The sequence below is a fragment of the Limanda limanda genome, chromosome 17 (assembly GCF_963576545.1).
Source record: "Limanda limanda chromosome 17, fLimLim1.1, whole genome shotgun sequence".
In the NCBI taxonomy this organism is placed as follows: domain Eukaryota; kingdom Metazoa; phylum Chordata; class Actinopteri; order Pleuronectiformes; family Pleuronectidae; genus Limanda; species Limanda limanda.
In genome coordinates this window covers 3,129,363-3,154,846 of record NC_083652.1, presented here as the reverse complement: position 1 = coordinate 3,154,846, position 25,484 = coordinate 3,129,363, and the positions used below count along the sequence as shown (strand labels likewise).

Below are 25,484 nucleotides of genomic sequence, written 5' to 3'. Positions count from 1 at the left end.
GTTTGTGAAAGCCTGGACAAGGCGGATGTTTACCATGTGGTAGCATATAGCTATGTGTCCCTTTTGTCATTATTCTGTGTAGCCAATAGTGGCATCCACTTTTATCATTGGGAAGTGTATTAGGACGACATGTGTCATGTTCTGTTATTTATGTGTTGACGAAGCAGTAATAACACTTTTCCCACTGTCTGACAAACGACTCTTCTGCTCCACATTCAGCCAGTAACGTCTGCAGTGAACACTGGCCAGCAGGTTCTCTGTCTACAACACGGGTTTCCGTGGCAGCTGCAGTTGGTCGGTCCCTAAATTACTACAAGACTTTCTGTGTGCACTGAGCCGCCACTTCTAATATACAAGTAGAAATGTTAAGACTAGTTGGACTGGGATCTGGACTAGTTATAGCTTTAGAACTACTGGCACCAACTGTATAGTACACATTTTTGTGCTAACTTTTCAGTCTCGTGAGATTATATTTAGCTCGGGCCTTATACTAACATCCGTCCTGAATGAGCCAATCACAAGTGGTCAGCACCACAACAGCTGTGAATGTACCCAAACATTTCCTGAGATCTGATCCGATCACATAGGAAGGTGTTCTGGGAAACATGACCACAGTCTTTTTGCTCCGTCCTGGCTCACCTGGATATATGAAGTATTTTTACACTTCTCAGTGTCCATAAATGTATTAGATTGTGACAACCATCACCACATCATGATTCCTTTTTTTCCCATGCAGATATGATTTATCTTAGCTGCACACATTGACTCCACTCTCTCTTGCTGTTTAGAGACAAGCACTGAATACCCCATATCAAAAATTATCAGTAAGTGCTTTATGACACTGGTGCACAACTGAGGTCATGTCCCTAACATCCGCTGGTGGCCCCTAACACCTGCTAGTCATGTGATAGTAGCAAACAGAAATTGATGACATGCCTTTTGAGTACAGAAGGAGTTCTGATATTGATGATTGGATGCATTTTAATGCCAGGACGGAACAGACAAGCTTAGAGCTGACCACTAGGACTGTCAGGACGGATGTTGATATTTGTTCGGAAAAGGCCCAAAAGTCTGACGTCTGGGTGAAGACCTAAATTTCATTTTGTGGCTCAGTCTGCTTTATCAGTCTTTAAAATGCCTGATAACAGAAAAAGCAAAGAGAAGGCTGTATTTGCCTACACATTCCCTGCCTAGTCCACACATTGTGTCTGTCAGGGTTTTTAATGCAGCTAATTTTGAATGACATCCCATAAACACATGTTAACCAGCAGTCGTTCTAAAGCTGCAGCACCGTGGAGAACATATCTTTATTCTATAATCGCGACATCACCAGCGTACACACTTCATTGTGTTGTATAGTTAAGTTTTAAATTGATAAAAGTGACATCCGATGAAAACAACCAGAGTGTGGTGCAACTTGATTACATTTTTTTGTGCCTTTTTCACGGCAGCCATTTTGACATGACATAATAGGTGAACAATTGATTAAGGCTAAACAGTGCAGCACCTTAACTAATGTAGTAACACCTGTGAAAAGGGTCTACTGGGCCTTGGTGGGGGTTAATGCTCTAGTTTGTTATTTCATGAGGTGGCCAACGAACACAGGCTGTTTCCCCCTGATTCTATACGATTCATCAGACTTTGCCTCATTTAGCAGGTAAAATGGAACTTGATCAGCATTTAAAATTAAAACAAACATGTCAGTAAGTTTGAGTGTTGTGAGCAAAAACGGAGGAAATATTGGATGAAAGGCTGGAAAAGCAGAAGAGAGCCTGTTTATTAACAAACCAAACCTGCATCAATGTGATGACAACATAAACCTTTTCCTCAATTTACAATCAATCATCTCAACACAACTGGAGTCTTTTTGTAAGTGAAGGTTCAGAGGCTACGCTCTTACCAGTGTTCACTCATACACATTCACTACAGTGCACTACAGTCTGGAATAGCTTCCTCTGCTGCATCTGTGACTGAAACACGCTGCCTCATGGGACTAAATGAGCCAGATTAGCTATGTGAGGTGTAAATCTTTTCAGTTTTAGGGAGAGAATTCAAACATGAGTAGGGTGCAGTTAGGAGAAGGTTTCGTTTGGTGCTTCAAGGTCGGAACGAGACTGAGCTTTTCTTTACCTGAGCTGACAGCCCCATGACGCTGTGCTAATACAGCTGAGCTAATACAAATTCAAACTGACATAAACTCAAAGTGACAAAGTTAACTTGCTGATGTTTAGCATGTTCACCAACTCAGCACTAAATCTACACAAAGAGGCCGAAGTGAGTGGGATTTACTGTGATGTGAACTGACGGACAGAATTTCACTTGACTAAGTCAACTAAGAATCAGGGGCCATTGTTTTCTCTGTTTTCTCCTATTTTATAAATTATTCATGAAATTAAACAAATAAAATGACATACTGCAGCTGTAGTTTCACCGTCCACAGCTTTATTCACTATTAACATCCCTCAGTCACAAGAGCACGATTCGTCATCACTTCCTTAGATTAGCATGCATCGTCTGTGGCAAACTGACAATGAATTTGTCAAACTAACTAGTTACCTCCACCTATAGGGTTTTTTATTGCTGTTTGTCGGCAATTACTCAAAAACTACAGAACCAAGTTCCATGACATTTTGTGGTGAGGTATGACTCAAGGAAAAATACATATTTTGGAGCAGATACTAATAAATGGGCTGATCCAGGATTATTATTGGTTTACTTTTAATGCTGCGAGATAGAGTGTTAGCCTTGGTTGAGGTATGTGCTGTCTGAGCACCCGTAAAAGGAGGGATTGGCAGCAACATGGATTTATGACTAGCAATCTTACACTTCCTCTCTTCTTTTAAACTTGTGTTCCAGTCTTGCTGATGAAATGAGGGAAGTCACAGTGTTGATGAAGTCATTCTAGACCATGTACATGCAGCACATCCTGAAACATCACAGTAGAAATGTACATTTATTGCAGGTCTACTTCAGCTATGATAGAACCACCCTCTGGATAAATTAAACACACAAACACACACACACACACCCATCCCAACTCAAAAGGGGAGCATACAACAAAACATACAATGACAATAATCAACGTGATTGATTATCATCTAAACACGGTTTTAAGTCTGCCTGTGATTCCAGACATAACAGCCTTCATGTCTCCCTGGCAACGCGCCTTCATGCCTTTGGTCAGAGGGGTTTGGGGGTCAGTGTAATGTGAATGGCGGGTGTTGTAGGGGCTGCTGGTGTTGGATCATGGACGGCTGTCTGGAAGAAGTACATCTGAAAGAAAAGAGTGGAACATTCACTATGTGGTCAGGTTGTACTGTGCAAAGCTGATATGAGGATTAATCCACGTCGCTCACTAACCTTACAGCCGATCGCCAGCAGCGTGTGCAAAACCACTATGGTCGCAACTGTGGCCACAGCCATCACCTTGGTGTCTTCGCGGACAACGGGCCAGAAGGTGAGGACCAGGACTGAGCCAGAGATCACCATTGCAACCACGATTAGTGTCCAGCGCAACCACTCAAATGGGATGATCCACAAAATCTGGGGACAGTGTTTCGCTTTTTCGTTATGAGGAAATTAATTTAGATCAAATAAATAAATCAAAACAATGAGTTTAGAAAACTGAAATATACATGTAGTCTTTATGATAGAACAACAGTTGAGAGGCATTTCAAGATTATCAACATTTCGATTTGTATCCATGGGCATGGTGTTTTACTCTCTCTACTAAAAATCAAGCAAAAACTGGTGCTCTTTGTCGGAGTGCTATTTCAGCTTAGCTTTTGAACCTGACGCTCATTAGTAAATCTTTCAGGAAGGGAGTGTGTACTCACTGAGGTGGGAATATAGATGAAGAGGGAGTAGCCGTAGACACACACCGTCTCCAGGAAGGAATAGCCTCCAATCTGTCTCTCTGTCCCTTGCCGCCACGTGAGGAAACCCCATAAACCAATCGGCACCAGCCAGGCGTACAAGAAGATCACTATTGCAGCTATCGTTACTGGAAACAAGCAGCAGGGAACCGACACAAAGCAGAGTCAACACGACTCGGTAAAGGTAACACAACAAATTGAGGATGACAACAGAAGCTGTGAGGGACTGACCTCTGTGGAACTGTGGTCTGTAGTGGTAGGAAGGGTCTCCCATCTTACTGATGAAGGTGGACAGGTTCCCACTTATCGCCACGGAGAACACCAGTGTCACACAGATCCAGAATGGACCTACAAACAAACACACACACAGACACACAAATATGAGGACTTTCCCTGACTAACATGTTTGTTATGTGAACATCGGGTAAAATGAGAAGCTGAGCTGAATATTAATTGCATTGTATTGCAAATGCTAATGATTTTTTGCTAATGATTATAAGGATCAGAGCTTAATTTATCTGCATCCCCACTACCGATGCGATTCTTCATCACAGAGTTTCACCGTGCATATCATCATGTGTTAGATCGATGGACATCAACCAACTCTAAACCGACCCAAACTGTCCAGGGCCAGAGGCAGCACTGCAGCCCCAAGACGATTACACACCATGATTTTCTAAGCTTCTTCCTCGCCTCACTAAACCACCTGGTTTATGGTTTTGCCATATCAGCAGGATACAAATATCGAGACTGGCCACATGTCTCAATTGTCCTCTAAACCCTTTCCAGCTTTATGCAAATCAACAATCACTGATCGTCCTCTCCAAGAGCTCTTTTTGTAAAGCAATCCTCACATCAGCGGATGCTTCGTGAACAGAAAACTCAAAATGTATTACAAGTTCAAATAGCACTAACACACAACTCCAGTGAGGTGTTTTTTAAACCTGCACAGTGGATGTTTGAGTCATGTATTCAATATGGTAAAGAACAATCCAATGAGTTGTATGCTACTGGTTGAAATAGATTATGCTTGATCATCAATGAAACAGAAATGAAGATGCAACATAAAACTACTACTGATACAAACAATTAAAAAACAACAACTATGGACAAATGATGTTGTATCACATTTTCACTATATTCTTTAATCCAAGGGACAGATATTTAATATCTCTCCTGACTTACCATATAGATCTGGGTTTGATCTAAGGTAGTGTTTGATAAAGTTTCTTCCAGGTAACGGCAACACTGATCCCTTCACTCTGTCCAGTACCTGCAAAACATGATGTCAACACAAGAGCAACGCAAACCATTATCAACCGTCACAATTAAAAACCCTGTCTCTGAACTTTATACGTGTTATTTTAAAAAACACACGTAGATCCATTGTTCGGTTACAGCTGCAGTTGCACGTGCACTGTATTTGTAAAGAGGGAGTGGCTCATACCTGTACAGTGTCCACATTGAAGAAAGACTCATAGTACTCAAAGGTCCAGAAGCCTCCACTTGGTTTCTGTCCACCCAACAGCTGGAAGCAAAGACATCTCAGGTCGTCATCCCAAAACATGAACTATCTTAACCAGAGATGTGGCGCTGCAAGCCAACTCAGATCATTAACTCACCTCCGAACTCTCCTCCTGACCCTCCTCATCGTCTGATAGGTCCAATTTCACATCCTCGCCCCCTCCTCCTCCTGCTCTAGCAGAGTTGTCTGAGGCAGACAGGCTCAGTGTGGAGGCCTCTGGATCTGCAGACAACAGCTCGGCCGCTTCCTCAAACTCTACAGACATACACAGCAGAAGACAGGGAGTCAGTGGTACTGCAGTGGTGCTACAGTGGTGCTACAGTGGGCCTGCAGTTGTACACAAACCACACTGTGAAGACTAATGAGACAAACTGATTCAAGTGAAGCACAACACAAGCAAGGAGCAAGCCTAGAACATGCAAAAGAATAACGGCATTACATTTCCTGTTATCAGAAGGTATCTCTTCAACAGACAATTCATCAAACCATATCTGCTGTCATGGTCGAGTATTTGTGAATTTTTGAACCTGACTTCAATGAAACAAATTGACCCAAAGTCTCTTAAATTAAATTGGTCTGACCACGGCAGCTGCTGGTTGAAGTGTACAGTGGTTTGGTATGACCGCACCTCGTCTCCTGCAGATATCACACAATACCATTAGGGGTCACTGTGACATTAGAGCTGACTATAAATCTCCTGCAGACCTGGGGTGCTTCTCATTTGTCTCATTTCACGACACTTTTCTCCTCGGGTGATCCTGAAACTGATCTTGGTGAAGATCATGAAGGATTCATGTGAGCATGTAGAGACTGTTGCAGGTGAACATTTTTAAATACGAAACCACGCTGGCAGAAGCAACCATGGGTCATTTTCTTGGCTGGACAAATACAGTCTCAAAGGCATTTAAGGACACTATAGATTTGTTAACATCTGCACACAGACAGCTGACCTAGCTGCTTTATCGAAACCAGATAAAGCTTCAGATGTGTCTCCAGTATAAAGGTCATACAGTTCAATATGGGGGCAGATGTCATGGCTCAGAACTCCTTTCCCAAACTGTAGCGTGACAAGAATATCATAATGAAAAGTAAGCCCCACAAGAACCGCATCAGAAACATGTTTTACACTGCAGGATCTTTACCTTGGAACTGGAGATCATCTGGGGTGGCCATTGTTTCAGTGGCCAAAGAGCAACTTCACACCTGAGAAAAGATGACGACACGTGTTCACACCACACAGCTTCGTGGAGGCTGGACAGAGCTGATCAATCAGTTAATATCGCTTTACAGAGCAAACATATGCTAATTTAAAGGGGAGCAAGCTGAGCTATCATGAAACTATTTGAGAAACACAGACAAACATATTACATCAACCTAAACGTGCTCAGAAAATGTAACTATATTCCTCCTGTCAACTCGCACCTGTCCGCAGAAGGATGAGCTGATCCCGGTGGTGATGGCGTGTCAGCGGCTGTGACAGCTACAGCTAGCTAAGCTATACGTACACTAGCGCTGTACTTCCGCATTTGTTCTAACGTCTACAAGTGGCGAACGTAGATATCCGTCCACACCGGTCGTGGGGGTTTAAAAAGCCGAGAGAAAATACGAGTAAAACCCCACTAACTTGTCTTTCATACCCACAGCGAGAGTTCCCCCGTCAGCCAGGATAGCTAGCATGTCTTCCGGTACACGTCACCACGTAAACAAAGCTGTCACGCGGGTCGTGTTGTCTAAAAAAAACTTTATTCAAACGTGTCCACGAGTAACAAACGCAAAATGGAGGAATAAATATTGTCCATGACATTTAGTTATCATGCGACAGAAACTAAAAAGACTGATTGTTATCTAATTAAAAAATCAGTAAAAAATAAATAAATCTGAACAGAAAAGGTCTCTGTTTTTCCTACGTATGAAATCAGAAGAGACGGTTTAATACCACAAAAAAAATATATATATATATATGTGGCTCACGATACTTAAAAAATAATAATGTAAAGTGAACACAGAGTCATAGTTTCGACTAAATATTTAATGAAACTGGTTTAATGCCCTGCCTACAGATTGAACACACTCCTGTACAGTAGATGGCGGTATACACCCTTAATGCATCTCTTTGTGGCGTTCCAGCGTAAATATATACAAAAAACTATATTTACCGTCTTTATGAAATAGTTTGTGTTGGACTTCATATCCGTAATGTATATGAATTATAGGAAAGCCAAAAAGCGGAACTTTATTGACTTTATTTAATCCTTAGAATTCTAAGAAGCCCGTTGATAATTTTATTCTATTTTAACTCATTTGATTTATCGTCGTGTCTGTATTTAAGTTATAACGTTGACTACACGATATTATCAAGTGCCCTATATTGTGTTAAATATAAAATGTGACTTCAAGCGGAACGATTGTGAGGTAGAGATTCTCGTCGGAAGGCTAAGACAGCAACACCCCTGGCCGCCATTTTGGCTCCATGTGAGCCGCCCTCTCATGACAGCGGGTCTTCCACATGAAGGTGAACCGTCCCGGGCACTGAAACACGGTGAACATGGCTTCGTTGCGTGCAGCGACGAGGACGTTCTGCGCCGCGGCAGAAACAGCAGCTGCAGCGGCGGCTCCGGCAGCTCCGGTCAGAAGGAGCCGCTGGGAGAGAGTGAAGAACAGTAAAGCAGGTGAGAGACTGACAGAGGACAGTGACATCACTGGGCAAGGGCTGACGTAAACATTAGTTTAATTAGACACAGGTAATACGGTGTTTGCACTGGGGAGTCACACACGAGTGATGTCATCATCATACAAGTAGCTTCACTCACATAGTAATCTGCTCACAGCCTGTCAGCACCAGGACAAACACAGGCTGATAATACAACTCTTCCCTAAATAATAACCCTGGAACTGAATAGTGTTGGTGATCAGACTTAACATTAGTGTCACAGGCTGCCTTCAAAGCCCCCCCATCCCCTCTGACAGCTTCACATCGTTTGTCCCTCAGTCGTGTTTCTTCTTCTTCTGTTCTGTGTCTTAATGACAGAAACCTTTTCAATGATATAACTGGTTAATACCACGATATACAAATAACTGTGTGTGATGCGTTTCTTACTTGCTCACACCAAACCTTTGGCATTCGTCAGCAAACAACATAAAGCTTTATTAGGGCCCGAGCACTGACATCAAAGGTCAGATGAGGCCCTATTGAAATTTTAAGGATAATTATTATTATTTATTATTATTCAGGCAAATGAATTGGCTTTTTGAGGGATTTACCATGCTCAAATTCTTACCAAAATTTTCAGAAAGTTAGAAAGTGGCTCAACGGTGCCCCCCGAGACCCCTGGAACGTGTTCACATTGACCGGTCTTCACAAAAATCGATATACAGGTGTATCATGACCAGACAAACAAAAAAAGTCGTAGGTGCAATTGGAAAAACACAACAGGAAGCCTGCTATCTTGCATTTAGTGGCCATTTTGGCCATATTCCACATTTTTACTTTGATGTACTTGTACTTATGATTACATTTCTCTATGATTACATTTCTCTGACACACTTCATCTATAATACTAGATTGTTTTGCGGCTGAATTACTTTTCATTAAGGCCAATTTTCTATGATTTCATTATTATTATATATATTAAACGGATTATAAATCTATATTCCCAGAAGCTTAATGATTTCACGCAAGCAATCGGAACTTTTGAAACAATAATAAAGTGTTCTTGCTAAATAAAATACCACTGAATAAATGTCAAGGATTTTGCAAGGTATAGTTGTAATGTGATTATTTGGCTCATTGTATCATATCAAAACACCATATGGACATGATAACAAGGCGCGTGCGTGCGTGCGTGCGTGGTCAGCATAGATTTATATATAAAGACTAGATGTCTCGTTCGACGGAGCCGGACGTCCGCACATGGCGGCCATCTTGTTTGTTATAAATATCAGAGATGAAGTTATGACAGCATAAATTATTACATTTTTTAGAAAATAACATAATTATTCATAAGTATGCAGTGTCATAACTACATCTCTGACGTTTATAACAAACCAGACCGTTTAAAAATCGGTTGAAAGTTGAGCAAGTTATGGTTATTTACCACTACCAACACAATGTTATGGGTGAGCGAGCTGCCCCCTAGCAAGATGGCCGCCATGTGCGGACGTTCGACTCCGTTGGCCGTAGGGCTGCCGCGATTCGTCGACGTCATCGATTACGTCGACGCTGAAAATGCGTCGACGCGTATAAAATGCGTCGACGCATTTTTTTTTTAAACCGCTGGGCACCAGCCGCGATAGACTATGCATGCCGCGGCTGGGGCAGCAGTCGCCCTGGCGCCCCCCTCCCCTCCACGCAGCCGGAGGCTCGGTGTGCGGCCCGCCTCAAGTTGTTTTTTTTTTGGGGGGGGGGGGTCCTCGTCCACGGCGCTTCACGGCGTCGCTGGTGCGGGGGCTTCCTTTCTCTTGGACCGCGGGGCGGTGTCCGTCGCAGGTGCGGACGGCGGCCCTGGACGCGAGTCGGGTCCTTCTCGCGTCACCTCAGCTACGGCGCCCGCGTGGGGGGAGGGGGGGCCGCTAGACTGAGTCCAGAACATGTGGACATGCTGACATTCTTACATTACAACACGCATGTCTAACTAACGTTTGAGTTTGATTTTGAGCTGGACACCATTGTTTCTTATACTTTAAACTTGTTGCACTTTGTTTAATATGCAGACATAACTTTTTTATTTTGATAAGGGGTTAAATAGAAACTTTGATATCTTTTTAAGTTGCACTGCTGACTTAACTTATATGCCCTCTTTTTTATTTATTTTTATCACGTTGGAGTTGCTAGTTTAAACCTACAGTTTTGCACTTTAATATTTGAGCCTTTGTTTACATTTTGTTTTGTGCTGCATTATACGATGACATACAGTTTGTTGTTGTCAAAATAAAATTAACTGAAATGAAATGGTCAATTTGATTTTTTTGGAGGAAAATTAGTCGTTTAGATTAATCGACTAATCGATAAAATAGTCATCCGATTAATCGATAGAAAAATAGTCGTTAGTGGCAGCCCTAGTTGGCCGGCAACGCAGACGAGACATCTAGCCTTATATATATCTATGGTTGTCAGGACCCCAGGCAGGACTAAGTATCTTCTTCTTCTCTTCTGTCTGTAGTTGGGTGGATTCGCGGCCTGGTCACAGATTATAAAGAGGCCTGCAAGGAGATAGTGGTCGGTGCCTGGACGCGACCGGCCAAAGCCACAGTATACGTCACCCTGATGGGGGGGGCCGGGGCTTGTTTCTACACAAACCCTGACCAGTCGTCCTTTGAGGCCGCCCTGCTGGAGCGCTCCAACCAGCTGGGCCTGCTGTCCCCGTGGATCCGCAACGCCAAGTCGGACGGCCACGTCCAGAGTCTCGTGAAGTTCCACAACGAGGGCCGTCTCCGACATGCCAGCCTGGGTCTTCTCTCTCTGGTTTACTGGGCCAACTACGACACTGACTCCACACTGTACGAAGCCCAGTGCTCCAATCTGTCCATGCCGTGGTTGGAGTTCCGTCAGCGGGTTCTGGATGTGGGCTTCGGCTACCGCTGGTGGATTCTGGACTCAAAGATGCAGGACTATGATATGAATGAGGGAGAGTTTAAGCACCTACCAGCTCACATGCAGGAATCATCTCCACCGAGCGTTCAGGAGGTGGAAAAGAACGAGAAGTTGCACAAAGATTCCTGGTTAGCGCTGACAATTGAGGAGGAGGTAGAAGAAGTACACGTATTAGACAGTGTGGAGGAGAAGGTTAGTGAAGAACAAACAGAACCAGTGAAAGAGGAACAATCTTGATGTGAAATACTGCCAGAACAAAGTCTTTATTCCCATTGGTCAGGTATTGGTGGATACATTTTTCATCTATGACTGTCACACTGTTTCCTGCTGCCACTAACCAGCAGGAAAGAGGAAACTATTCCAACATGTTTTTTTTTCACAGAAAGTTTTACTATTATACCAAGTGTCAATAAATCTGTTGCTTATTTCCCAGTATCTTAGTTGTTTTCTTGTTTTTCTCAAAACGTATATATATTCATGAAGATCTTTAGCCTTTTCCTTTCAAGAATTTAAATAATGCAAAACTAGACTGGAATAAAACTTTTGACACTGTTTGTCGTCTTTCATTAGCTTGTATTTTCCCAAATATTTTCATCATAACATTTTGCTCTCCTTTCTTTTACTGTGAATGTAAAAATGTGTCCTGATACTTTTCTCTGATTGTTTAATATATCTGTAAAATGGCCGCTCTGGCAGAAGTTTCTCCCTCTTTCTCTTCTCTGGTTCTGAGCAGTCAACATCAACATCCCACCTCTGCGTCCTTGGTCCATTAACCTGATAAACCCATAATCTGTGTTTGTGATATTTAAACATCACTGTTTCCCCTATAATGAGATCCCATTTCAGGATGGAAGAATTTTCACATTTGTTTTTCAATGACAAAATGGAAAAAGAAAATAGCTAGATTTCTATATCATGACGCCATGATAACATTTTTCTCTCGGCCAAAGAAGATAAAGGTCAGCAGAGAATCATGCTCACTGAGTTGATGATGGCCTGTTTTGGTAAAGGTAACTGATTATACAGCCTTTTTTTAAGCATTGTTTTTAATGAAAGTGAAGTTCCTGAGATCTTTGCATTTTTCAGCTCTACGTGCCTCACTTGGTTTTCTTTCCTCCCCTTAACTTAAAGACACGATGATCAAAAATGTGGGGATTAAAGTGTGTAAGGTTCAGGCAACACACTTTGTACAGAGCTGGTTAAGAAATCCAACACAACTGCATCTATTAACTCCATTAACAAGTTTAATTGATCAAATTAGAAAGTCAGACAAGCCAATTAAAAGTTAGACCATGCATCACTATAATGTGATTGTATGTCCCTCTATAGGAATCCTGCATGTATAGAACAATTTATGATGGATATGGATTTTTTTATTTTACTTTCAGTTGCACATGCAATTTAACTATTGAAGTTCAAATGTGTCTTCTTAAGGAGTAGTTTGGGCATATCTGCTTTCTTAGCCAAGAGTAAGATGGGAAAATCAATAATCCTCTGTTATTAGGAACTAGTGAAAGAAGTAATTTGTGGATCTTGGTAATGATTTTGATTATTGCATATACAGGGGAATGATATCTATGAGTCTGTAATTTGGTGCAGCTCAATTGCATTTAAAGGAACTGTTGGCTGAGGTTTGTGCTCTATTGAGTGATATTCTAGGTATTACTGTGGGTGAGCCCTGTAATTAACTGCTAGTACCATTGCTGTCCAAACGTAATGTGTCATGACAATTTATTTTCCCGGCCGGACATACTGGGGGAGTTTTGCTTGTTTACATTCAATGGCTGACGAGTCGATACTAATTTTATTTTTTTAAATTTACTTAGATTCAATAAAACTGCAGCTAAGCAACCTTGTGAGCTTCAGTATAAAAAACAAATCAATACCTTTTTGAATACATTTACTTCTCACACCATGAAGACATTTTTTACACATCTTAATGCGTAAAAAGAGGAAAAATTAACTAAGCCATATTTCAGACTATGAAGAGGGTAACTGCTGCTGTAGTTGTCTCATTACTGGCCAGCGAGGTCTCTTTGCTGTGGAGGTTTCAGGTCCCATAAAGCTGTGTGGAGTTTCCACAGTCCTCTGTAATAGGTCTTTATCATGTGAGAGCTGCAGCCAAAGGTGAGCAGGCGTTGACGTTTCTCTCTTCATTCCAGCTCCACTTGAATCCATATATAATACGATCTGTGTCTGTCACTGACAGAAAAGCTGCTGGTCTCCTCACACAACCTGCCTGCCTTCAACATCCTACATCTCAGTTTATATTCTGACTTAAGCGGTTTCCCACACAAGTTTGACATGTGATCAAGTAAAATGTACAAACTAGCAACATGAGGACAAAAATTAAAATAAATACATCAAATCCAAATTCAATTAAAGAGAAAGTTAGAATCTCCCGCATCCAGGTCCACTCAAGACAGAAGTATAAGATCTGATGGTCACGCTGCTATAACCCATCCGGTTTAGACAAAGTTAGGTCGCCCACCTAATTAACAAATGGACACAGAAATAATTATTTACAAAGATAAAATCAGACATGGATAGATGTTGAGATGTATGAATAAATGAATGAATTCATATACAATTAAACAAGTGAATTAATACATGTAGAAAACTAAATTTATTGATAAATAAATGTAGAAATAAATATAAAATCCAGAAACACTAAAACATTGGCTGTGGCTCATGAGGTAGAGCGGGTCGTCTACTACCCAGAGAGTCGGCAGTTCGATCCCAGTCTCCTCTAGCCTGTCTGTGGAAGTGTCCTTGGGCCAAATACTGAACTCCAAACTGCCAGTGTGTGAGTGATGTGCAATAGATAAAGTGCAAATGAAAATACACTGAATGAATATGTGTGAATGAGTGAATGGAATAACTGTCCTGTCGAGTGTTTTGAGTGGTCATCAAGACTAGAAAATTAGAATAATTTATTCTTTCATAATTTTTGTATCCTTCATCCTTCATGCTGCTGTGTCTCTCTTGCCTCCCTCTTGTGGGGACGCCTGTCAGGCTCCCTCTTCCTGCATCTCCCTCCATCTTTGACTTATGGCCTTTATTGACTCCCTCACAATTCTCTCCATCCTGCCCCCTCCTCCACCCAGACAGGGAGTCTGTTGGCCCCAGGGGTCAGCACGGACGGTCACTGTCAAGTGGTGAAAAACATGCTGCTTTTTTCCCTCTTAAAATGCAAAGATAAGGTAGGTGACTGGTGAGAGGAGGCACGTCACCTGACTGCGCTCAAAGACAATTGTGAAACATTTGCGCAATCATACAAGCCAGTTGTATTTATAAATGCAGAACTGTTGCATTGACTCCTCTTGTTTCTTAGTCTTCATATCCTTCCTGCTCACGTGTTGGTGAGTCGCCCTCTGTGGGGACGTTTCTAACTCCGGGCTCAACCTGTCAGTCCTCCCTTCTGGACGCATGAGCACATTAAACTCATGACTCGATGCTGTCGTATACATCGCTAGTCAGTGCATTCTGCCAGTTGCTATCAAGCTAGCTGTTAGATGAGCTGATGAAGGATGCTGACTTTATCGTTTCTTTACGTCGACTGCACTCGGTAACCCTGAGAAGAGCAAGCAGGAGGTGATGGAGGAGGCAGGGGGAAAAAAACAACAAGGAAAGGATGGGGGTGGGGATGTCTGTCTGGCCACCATGTTGACCTCATTGACCACAGCAGGACCAGGCTTGTATGCATCCGCACACACACACACACATGCACACATGCACTTTGTGAGACCTGATCAATATGTAACTAAGGAAGGAAGGAGGATGATGGAGAGTGGGGGGATGGAAGAAGGTGAAGGAACGGTGTTAATGGAAATACAAGTAAAGGGGGTTGTGCTGGGAAAGAGCAATATACTAAAACACATTTAAAAAATGTTTATTGTTCATAACCATTGATGAATTCAATCAGCTACAGACAGTGAAGCACCAGGTGTTTGTGTGTCTGGATCATGAAAGAGGAAGAGGACCTAATATCACGTAGGACAGGTGAAGGAACAGGACAGAAAGAAAAATAGTTCCATTTATAATTACAATTACTAGATTTATGTGTATTTTAGAATTCAAAACATGATCTGATTATATTTCATCTTTTCTTCAGACTATAATAGCATTACCATAACAACAAAAAACTTAAATTTGAATGTAGCGATTTATACACGTTTTAGTTTGATCTGATGTGCTGCGTATTTTGATAGGAGACATAATAACAGCATATGTTTTTTTATGAATCACATGAATACAACACTTTGTTAAGGATAAATAAACCTATGGGTGAATGTGAATTTTTAAGAGTGATCAAACTTGCCTATTTGAAATCATGAGTTATTTTCAGATATTTCACATATGAAGTGTTACACAACATAAATAAAAATATCAATTTCCTGTGTTTATACAACATGAAACCACATGTCATGACTCCCTCACATTACTTACGCATGAGATTTTTTAAAACGTCTTATGTAAAGTGTAAAACAACATCTGAGATGAAAATCATTGGAGGGGCAATAAACACCTTGTGTGCACACTGAATGATTTGCTGCTCAATTTAAGCTTTAGATTGCAGAGATATTCTGGAAAATGTGTTTGACCATATTTTTAATAACCTTGACCTTTGACCAATCGGCTCCTAAAGTGAACCATCATGGAGATACACTTTCAAATAATATTCCAAAGTGTGTTGAAAAATCTATCCATGCTATTTTGTACACACACACACACACACACACACACATACACACACACACACACACACACACACACACACACACACACACACAACCCACATTCACGCAGATATGCATAATATGTAGAAAGTCCAACTCACATGAAGCATTTGTTGTGATTCTCAAATATAAAAGATCATACAAAAGATACACATGATACTATAAATGTGATAAAGTCTCATCATTCTCTCATTTGTTGGGCTGATGCAGATTATAAAGACTGAACTCGTTATTTTAAGCACTCATTTAAAAGAATCTGTCATGACCAATGCTTGGATACAACTACTAAGAAGATAATACAAACAGGCAGGACATGCAGCTGCATCAAAAGGGTTAACCGTCTGGGTCCAGGAAGTGTGTGTGTGTGTGTGTGTGTGTGTGTGTGTGTGTGTGTGTGTGTGTGTGTGTGTGTGTGTGTGTGTGTGTGTGTGTGTGTGTGTGTGTGCGTGTGTTGAATGGGTGTTGGTAAGTGCAGTTCTATAATGTCAGTCTAGGAGTGTGAACATGTTTGAAGGCAGAGAGTGAGGGAGAGGGAGGAGGAGACAGCGAAGGAGGGCAAAGTGAGAGAGGAGTGGAGGAGGGGTGTCTGGTAGACAGAGAAAAGGAGGGAGGGAGAGGGAAAGAGAAAGAGGGGGAGAGAGACAAGCCGAGTGTGCACAATATTCATTCAAACTGACAGAGGCTGTGTGTGTCCTGGTTTGCACTTCCCACTGCTCCCCAGTGTCTCTCGACCTGGTTCTCTCTCTCCCTCTCTCATCTCTCACTCCCTCCCTCTCTCTCTCTCCAGACAGTCTGCAGTTTTCAGCAGCAGGAAGGAGATGCCGGGCAGCCACTGGAGAGGAAGAAAGAAAGAGAAATGGGAGACAGAGCTGTAGGAAGTGAAACAGGGAGAAGGAAGGAAGAGTTGAAAAGTAGGGATTTAGAGGAGAGGTGATGAAGATGAGCACAGAGGATGAAAGAAAGAGAGAGAGAGAGAAAGCGGTGGCTTGGCTTTTCAATGGAAGGGGGGGAAAACAGAGGTACAGAGACAGAGGAATGCAGAGAAAGAGGGATGGCGACAATACAGCTCCGGGAGAAGAGGATTTTGGGTAAGTGAGTTTGCACCTTCATCGCCCACATTTTTTCCTGATGGATTATTGTGCATGCTGTGCAGGGCTCTGATCCCAGAGCTGCCCCCCCCCCCCCCTGTGGGAGAGGCTGCTTGTCGGCAGACACAAATGCAATGTGACAGTGTCAGTGGCTGTTTGCCGACACTGATGTGCATGCAGGATGCACTGAGGAGGAGGAACGCCCAGAGAGGCAAAGGAAGTGTGCAGAGTGAAGCATGGAAATGGATGTAGTAAAGGCATGCTAACACAGAAGTGAGTGGATTCACTCAATGTGGATTTTCATTCATGATTCTTCATGTGACTTCCTGTGTGTGTTTGGGTGTGTGTGAAGGATGGGCATGTTTCTTTTTTTTCCAAGTGTGCATCACATATAGCTTTGTAGATATGCATGTTGCATACGTGCGTGCGTGTGTGTGTGTGTGTGTGTGTGTGTGTGTGTGTGTGTGTGTGTGTGAGTGTGTGTGTGTGTGCGTGCATGTGTGTGTGTGTGTCTGAGTGTGTGTGTGTGTGTGTGTGAGTGTGTGCGTGTGTGTTTTGTGTGTGAGTGTGTGTGTGTGTGTGTGTGCGTGTGTGTGTGTGTGTGTGTGTATGTGTGTGTGTGCATGTGCATGTGGTTGTGTGTTGTGCTGTCCAAGTTGAAGTGAATGACAATTAGATGCAAGCACTCGTCCGGTCTGTCTGGGCAAGGTAGGGGGATGCAGACTTGGTCACACATCCAGCAGCTAACGGGGGGGAAGGGCCATCACCATTTCCATTACCTCTGACATCACGCACACACGCACACAAACACATCTGTATGCATCAGTGATGTTAGCCTTATGCGATGCAAACATATTATTCAGGGATGCGATTGTGAAAAAGCCGGAAGCTGGAATCCTGTCAGCAAACACACGGACACACACTCACCAAACACACACACCGGTGAATGAACTCAGCCCAGGTCACTCCATGCACACACACACACACACACACACACACACACACACACTCACACATACACACAAACAGACCAGCAGTTTCCCCAATAATGGCGGTGCCTCCCGTGAACTCATTCACCGCGGGGTCACAGGTTCAAGTCCCATGAGGGGGAGGGGGAGCAAGTAGGCGATTGGGAGAGTGAGGCCTGAAGGAAAGGAGCGAGCGACGCAAAGACGACCAACTCTCACTCACTTACTCCTAACCCTCCCTAACCCAGCCCACCCCGCCACCCACCGCGTGTCTGTGTCACCCTCCCCCTCCTCCTTTTCCTTTACCTCGCAGCCACAATCTGTCTTCTTATTCGGGGCCAATGGCATTCACATGCAACCATGCATGCACACACACGCGCAAGCATATGCACACTTGAAGTAGTGCGCATGCAATAGATACAACTCAACATGCCACTGTATGACTGTGTGTGTTTATGCATGCAAATGTACATCCTTTGTGTGTGTGTGCGTGAAGGTTGTGTTAAATGTTTAATAAGTTTGCTGTTCCCTGTGCCCCGGATGTTAAGACATGACCGTGTAATTGGCCTTTTTACCTGTGTGTGTATGTGTGTGTGTGTGTGTGTGTGTGTGTATGTGTGTGTGTATGTGTGTGTGTGCTCCATAGGTTAAATGGATACATCCCTTCTCTGAGGAGACATGGTGTGCGTGAGTGTTGTCATTCCTATGTCAGTGTAATGAAGTTATGTGAGCAGTCATAGTCTGGGTGGAGCAGAATGCAGGCCGACAGCAAAACAGTCACACACACGCAAACGCACTGTAGCGTAGGGCAAATGTGTCACATTTTATCTCAGCAGCAGCACTCAGGACTATTTTTAGCTTTTTTCCCCATGTGCCCTTGAGCAAGACACCCAATCACCATCCTGCACTCTGTGCGCTGGTTTTAGTTTTGGGTTTAAAGTGTTCTGCTGTGGAAATTTCAAAAAAATTAATGCATTTTAACTTCACAAATAAATAAGTTTAAATAGGTTTTTCAGACGTGTCTGTTTTTATTTTCTGAACGTAAGATGCTGTTCAGAGTGCATATCGCACAGCAGAGGAATGAGAGGTGAGCTCAGGATGTAGAGCTTCCAGTAGCAAAACAAGAAAAAATAAAGAACAATAATATACAGGAGCTCTGATTATTTGTAAAACAACTGAATATTTAATCTGAGAAAAACCCAGCTATGAACATTTATGTGTTATATATTTGAAATATAGACCCCCCAGTTTGAATCAATGACTTCATATAAAAATTAATATAAACTTTTGTCTTAAGAAATATATAATAATGAAGTTATTTACACAATTTGTGTTTTTTACCTTGACTATTAGCTAAGCAAAAAAAACAAATACACACACAGACACACACACATTCAAAGGCAGATGCAATGACCTGCACGGCTTTGCAGGACGAGAGATTTGGAAACACGACGATTTAACACAATGTCAAGCAATCAATGCATGGATATCTGCCTCTCTGCACATGAGCTTGAAAACGTATACACACACACACACACACACACACACACACACACACACACACACACACACACACACACACACACACACACGTACACACACAAACACATTTACACACTCACACACACACACACACACACACACACACACACACAGCCTCTCTTTCATAGGAAACAAGAGCAGCTAACCTTTGACCTTTACCATTCAGCCTGTCTGGAAAATACCAAGCCTGGAATCGATCAGCCGTCCTCTCCCCCAGACACCCCACCCTCCACCCCCCACCATCTTTATTCTCTCCACTCACCCTTGACTCTCCACCCTCCCAGTCCCCCACTACCCCCCCGCTCCTCCATCATCACATAATCAACCCTACAGCAGTGACGCCATGAGCGTAGAGAGGTTTTTAAGTTTTTAGTGTATAATCACACACAAACAGTCATAGGGGCGAGCGCAGGTAAGGTGATGTATCAGGTACTGAAGAAAATATCAGATTTATGATCTTTTTATTTCAGTCTCATGACGCTTTAAGATTATCAAAACATGAATGAAGAAAGTCTATTCTCGCTAGGTGAAACATTGTTAGTGCACAAAAAATGTAATGTGAATTCTTTGTGTGTGTGTGTGTGTGTGTGTGTGTGTGTGTGTGTGTGTGTGTGTTTTGGGAAATCAAATGCAGAAATTCAAGGTGAAGAGCGTTTGTGTGTGTCCCGTCCTCTGTTCATTTAATAATGACCACATAAGTTATAATTAATGAGTCTTTGGTCTGACCAGCACTAAAAGTATATGTGTTAATGGCAATTCATTTGAACTGAAAGGTGCAGATAAGTGTTGCATCATGATGCACTACAGGCGCATGTCTGAATTAAAATTCTTCTAATCCATGCATCGTTGTTGAGAGCTTCCGTTTCTCAACCATCCATCCAGAATGTCTGCAAAATAATAATAACATATTCTTATTATTAATATATAAAAATATATATTATACATATATCCAAGAGCATTCAATTCAGAATTATTAGAGCTTAAATTGAAGTAGAGTTATGAAACTGCTGAAATGGGAGGCATTTTTTGTGAAAAGCTTCAGCAAATTTATCTCGACAGTAATAACAACAAACAACCCTAAATATAATGGAATCACACACACTATGCTCTAATTCTACAGCGTGAGAAGGTTTGCTGTCTGCTGCATCATGGGTAAAATGTGTGCGTGCACCTGCAGTGCTCTTGTCTCTTCTTGTTTGGTGTCCTCTCGGGTCTGTCCTGTCATGGCTGTCCACTCCTTGTAGCGCTGGAGGACAGGCTGTTGATTTCACTTGCTGTCAGCCAGAGTTTTTCAAGTGTTGGGGAACATTCAACGCTGTCGGTGAGTTTGTGTCTCAGTGAAACCATCGAGTGTTGAGTGTACCCGTACACTTGAGTTCACATCAGTGCAAAACACAGGCCGCCTTTCTTGCATGCACGCTTCCACAGTATATACATGCACTGTACATTATGATCCTCCAAATCTCTACAGCCCTGAGGTGAAACTAACATCACTCACAATGGCTGCATTCCATTCAGGCTTCACGGTGCTGTGAGAACTAGCAAATCTCACTGATGTGGTTAAATGCCACCTGAGTTCCACCAATGACAAACTAAAAGGTCTGCTCTGAAAAAAGGTTTTCAAGTGATTGCAGTTTTATTGTAGTGCAGAGAGAGGCCATGATACGAATAGAGCACCAGGCTTCTACACATAGAGTGTTATTTAAAATAACTGATTTTCATGTATCTATTTATTTCTAGCATTCACACATACTTGCTTCACAACCATATTCATTTAAATGTTTGAATGAAACAGCATTCTGTGGTTTAATGAATGGGGGGAATTCCCTTTTGTTTAAACATTAACACACAATCTGATGCTTAGAGAGGCGTGAATCCCTTTCCCACGGTCAGTGATCGTGATAAACCAGCCAGCTACTGTCTCACTCTGGATAAGACCTGGCACTGCTGATAGGACTCTGAGTGAAGTCGCTCCCTGCAGCACGTTTCCTCTCCTCTTCTTCACACCACCAATGCATCACCTCTTCTGGTTCTGGATTGGGTTCAAATCTCAGATTGAGTCGATGGTCAGCATCTTCAGTGATAACACAGTGGCTCACTCATTTATAGAGCCATAGTTTACATATGACAGTGACAGGAAGAAAGAGAAGTAGTTCTGATCAGCCGAGTCTTACTTAGACTACAAAGTGTAGTTACTACTCTGTCTCTGTAGATGATTAAACTCATAATCTCCCCAAGTTACCAAGTTAAATCAATCAAGTATAATGAGTTTTATTAGTAATATGAATCATTTAAAAATGTTTGGGATTCACATCACTTATCTTTATATGTGTGATGCCAAGTTTAGGTCATAAACCTCAAAATATTCTCAAATATTTGATAGATTAAAAGGATTAATTTCTGCATTTTATAATGAAAAAACTCCTTTCATTTGTAGGAAGCAAGTTATAATTACGAATAATCTGTGTAGACCGGCACGTGTATGCCCACTGTGTGTGAATGGTCACGTGACTTGCGCTTTCAGGCATGTGAGGACATGATCACACATATGCAAATGAAAAGTGAATATCAAAGTTCCCCAAAGCTGAACCCCACACAAAGCCACGCTGCGATTTGCCTCGGCACAGGAAGGGAATGTTTTATTCACCTCCCAGCTCTCACAGATTTAAAGGGAACAGGAAGCGAAGGTTCATACATAGTGTAGTCAGGGATCAATGCCCGTGTGGAGTAGGAAATAACTAGCGATAGCAATTACTCCAGAGTAAATGGGTAGAAAGTGTTTTTAGTAGAGCAATCTACCCAGTGTGTGCTTGGGCCAGCAGTGAGAACACTACATTTGTTACTACTGGATAACATGTAGTAACAAGTGAAAAGCCAAATGTCATAGTAACATTACAAAAAATGTATGAATAATGTGGCATCATGATGCTCTGCACTATTTTCATTTCAGAAGTTGCATATTCTCTGTATATTTATGTAGAACAGAACATTTTAGAAATGTGCTTATTTTATAGAAATTCTATATACATATTAATAACTGCCTGTGCTTTATCCACAGATTAATGACAGAGACAACAACTGACAACCGATCCATTCCCTTAGGAGGAGTGGAGATGTGGGATAATGAAGCAGGTAACAAGCTGAGTGTGTGTGTGTGTGTGTGTGTGTGTGTGTGTGTGTGTGTGTGTGGTTGTGTGTGTGTGTTTGCACAGTTTGCAGCTGTGTTTGTGTTGGTAGAATCAGATTGGCTCTAATTAATCTCAACTGAAACCCATGCAATGGTTGGAATGAATTGAGGAAGGTGGTGCTGCAGACTGTTTGCCATCAAGGCAAAAAAAACAACCCCAGCTGCAGTCCCATTCAGATCTGATGAGCTCTGCTGAGAGCTGAGTGAATCATTTATTTATTGATTGATGTTATTTTCAAGTCAATTAATTGATAGAGCCATTTTCCAGATGAATGAAAACTGGTCGTGTAATGCTAATTGTGTGTGCACATGCTATTTAACACCATATAGATTGACCTGTTTATTGAATTGTTATGTTTCAGATATGTGCAGAAATCTGAAAGGGCATAGATGTTTTTCAAGTGTAACATTAAACATAAAGGTAGAATTTGACTGCAGTAATAATTCCTCCTCTCCATAAAGGCTGGAAGTGATCTCTTCTTAGTTCAACTGTAAATGGATCAGGGGGGGGGGGGGGGGATTACCTGTTCAATGAAATGTAAATAAAACATGTTAAAGAATTACCAACCAGCTTCCACAGGCAGCAGGTCAAACAGAAAAACAGAAAACCCATTGTGACTGTGCAGAACATGCAATGAGAACATGTCTGGCTCATCACTTCATTTCATTAAAAGCCAGATGTGTGCACCGATCCACACGTCAGAATAATTATTTCCTTATCAACGGTTCCTTGGGAAAAGCCGGCCCATGACAGTCCTCCACCAGAGCAGGTTTCCGGTTCACATTCATCGCTGTCGGTGGGTTGGTGATGCTGTCAACTCGCCGGTCGATGGATGACAACCGTGTCCATGCATGGCTACGCTTCCTGAAGAGCTGCCTTTGATAACCTGTATCAGCTGTGGAGTCGGTGGTTTGTTTGTTTCATATGAAATACCTTGTACTGTAGATCCTGACATAAATAAAGAAATTGGGACAAAATACTGAAATTGTGGCGTATTGTGTATTACAGTGGCATGAGTCACTAATCTCAGCAGTGCAGAAAATAGTGGAGTTGTAGACTGTTTAGCAATTTTCAGACATGAACCCTGGTGGAACTCCCAAGAATTGAATCCGGACTTTCTGCGAAGGTTGCCTTTCACACATGACCATCACAGCAGGAGATTCTCCACTCAGACAAATTCACAACAGCACAAAAATCTATGCAGCCTTTGAAGGCAGGATGTAACATATAAATTCCAAGGGGGAGATAATGGTTGTTTGTTTCGGGCCCATCGACACTGGCATCGGGCATCAGCATCAAAATCTCTCTTAACATCTCCGTCCATGTCTTCTACATGTATTGCACCACATTTTCATCTTGAGATTTTGTTTTTGTTTTTCTTCAACCCACCTTTCTCTCTCCTGGAGAAAGAGAAAGAAGAGAGAAGAAAGAAGAAGAAGAAGAAAAAACAGACAAAAGTGGAAAAAGCCCTAACTACATCCAATCATTCTCCTCTCATCATCCCAACCCTCATCCATTCATCCTCCTTCTCTCATCCCTACTCTCATTGATTCAACCTCCTTCTCTCATCCCTACCCTCATCAATTTAACCTCCTTCTCTCCTCCCTACCCTCATCCATTCAACCTCCTTCTCTCATCCCTACTCTCATCCATTCATCCACATTCCCTTATGTATCCTCTCATCCCCAATCCCTTCATAATAATAATAATAATAATAATAATAATAATAATAATAATAATAATAATAATAATAATAATAATAATAATAATAATAATGAAATGATGCCTGAGATGAGACCCCCCTTGGAGTCCTTCCACTGTCTCCTCTCAGACCAGCCTATGAGACGCACCTCCACCTCAACACCTTCAAAATTTATATTATTTTCTTCTCAACATCTAATACATCAATTTCCATTCAAACCCTGAAATCATATTGTTGGTGAAATATAGTTTCTCAAACTGTGGACGTGTGAATATCTAAACTCTTTGACATTGCTTTGTGACTTTCAGCTTTATGCAATCAAGGCATGGTTCACATCAACAGATGCTTCTTATGGTTTGTAAAATTAGTTTTTAGTCGATTTTTGTTTTTATAAGCCAAGTAGTCTTGACTATTAGCTTTTATCATACACTGTATATCAAGATGGATGAAGCTATCTCCACCTCATCCCACTATCCAGATCTGAAACCAAAATATATTGGGTACAAACGTTTCCATGTCTGCGCAGTGTCGATCAGGGGAGCCTCAGAGTTGGGGTCCTGTCGACACATGAGTCAGTCTCAGCTGTCAGTCATGATGTTTAACTCAGCATTAAATCACCAATTAAAACATAATTTGGTAGAAGAATGAGAACTTGGACAAACATCAGTCGTATAAGAACTGCCTAAAATGAAATAAAACCAGAGTGACTTTTTAATTTGGTCCATGTCCCATCTTTATATACACCATGGATTTTACTGATGTCAGAGGGTGTGCACATACCATGAATCAATTTGAATGATGTGCTGTATTCAATATTAACCAGAATATTAGTTTGCCAGGTTGTCAGCTCATTCATACATGGAAATTAAATAAATATCAAACATAAAAGCGTTCAGTTACTTTTCTTGATATTAGAAGTTCTATACTCAAATTTATATGTTTTTAAGGTCAAATGAACTTACAGGGCAAAAAATAAAATGCTGGTATTAAGAAATACAAAAATGTGTGCGAGGCGGACCAGTGCACAGAGCCGCAGTGAAATTAATGTGAGAAATGGAGGCTGGAGATTAAAACATGGGTTAAATCTGACGGAAAAAACAGCTGATACAAGGAGACAGTGTGGGGGAGGAGAGATGTTTAGATGAGGAAACACATTAGGAGAATGTGCGTTTACAGCCTCCAGCATTTTTTCAACGAGGTCACTGAGCATGGTGCGTCACATGAACACACAACTGCCCTCAACCATGGAACTGAGTCAGAGTTAATT

General features: G+C 41.9%; 2 protein-coding genes across 3 annotated transcripts; one reads left to right on the top strand and one right to left on the bottom strand.

Moving 5' to 3' along the window:
- Nucleotides 1-1,740: 1,740 nt before the first annotated feature.
- Nucleotides 1,741-7,084, bottom strand: yipf2 (Yip1 domain family, member 2). 2 transcript variants are annotated; one of them, XM_061089572.1, is made up of 9 exons: nucleotides 6,823-7,084; nucleotides 6,543-6,603; nucleotides 5,498-5,655; nucleotides 5,323-5,403; nucleotides 5,061-5,148; nucleotides 4,107-4,223; nucleotides 3,837-4,003; nucleotides 3,361-3,543; nucleotides 1,741-3,273 (listed from the first exon to the last, which is right to left on the bottom strand). In XM_061089572.1, exons 2-9 carry the CDS (start codon nucleotides 6,571-6,573, stop codon nucleotides 3,181-3,183), a joined length of 918 nt encoding a protein of 305 aa, XP_060945555.1. In that variant the 5' UTR covers nucleotides 6,574-6,603; nucleotides 6,823-7,084; the 3' UTR covers nucleotides 1,741-3,180. The 2 variants fall into 2 exon arrangements, with proteins under 2 accessions (XP_060945555.1, XP_060945556.1); XM_061089573.1 differs by having other exon boundaries at nucleotides 7,042-7,066.
- A 783-nt stretch (nucleotides 7,085-7,867) lies between these two features.
- timm29 (translocase of inner mitochondrial membrane 29) lies at nucleotides 7,868-11,425 on the top strand. Its single transcript, XM_061090083.1, has 2 exons — nucleotides 7,868-8,069; nucleotides 10,560-11,425. Exons 1-2 carry the CDS (start codon nucleotides 7,946-7,948, stop codon nucleotides 11,225-11,227), a joined length of 792 nt encoding a protein of 263 aa, XP_060946066.1. The 5' UTR covers nucleotides 7,868-7,945; the 3' UTR covers nucleotides 11,228-11,425.
- The last annotated feature ends 14,059 nt before the right edge of the window (nucleotides 11,426-25,484 follow it).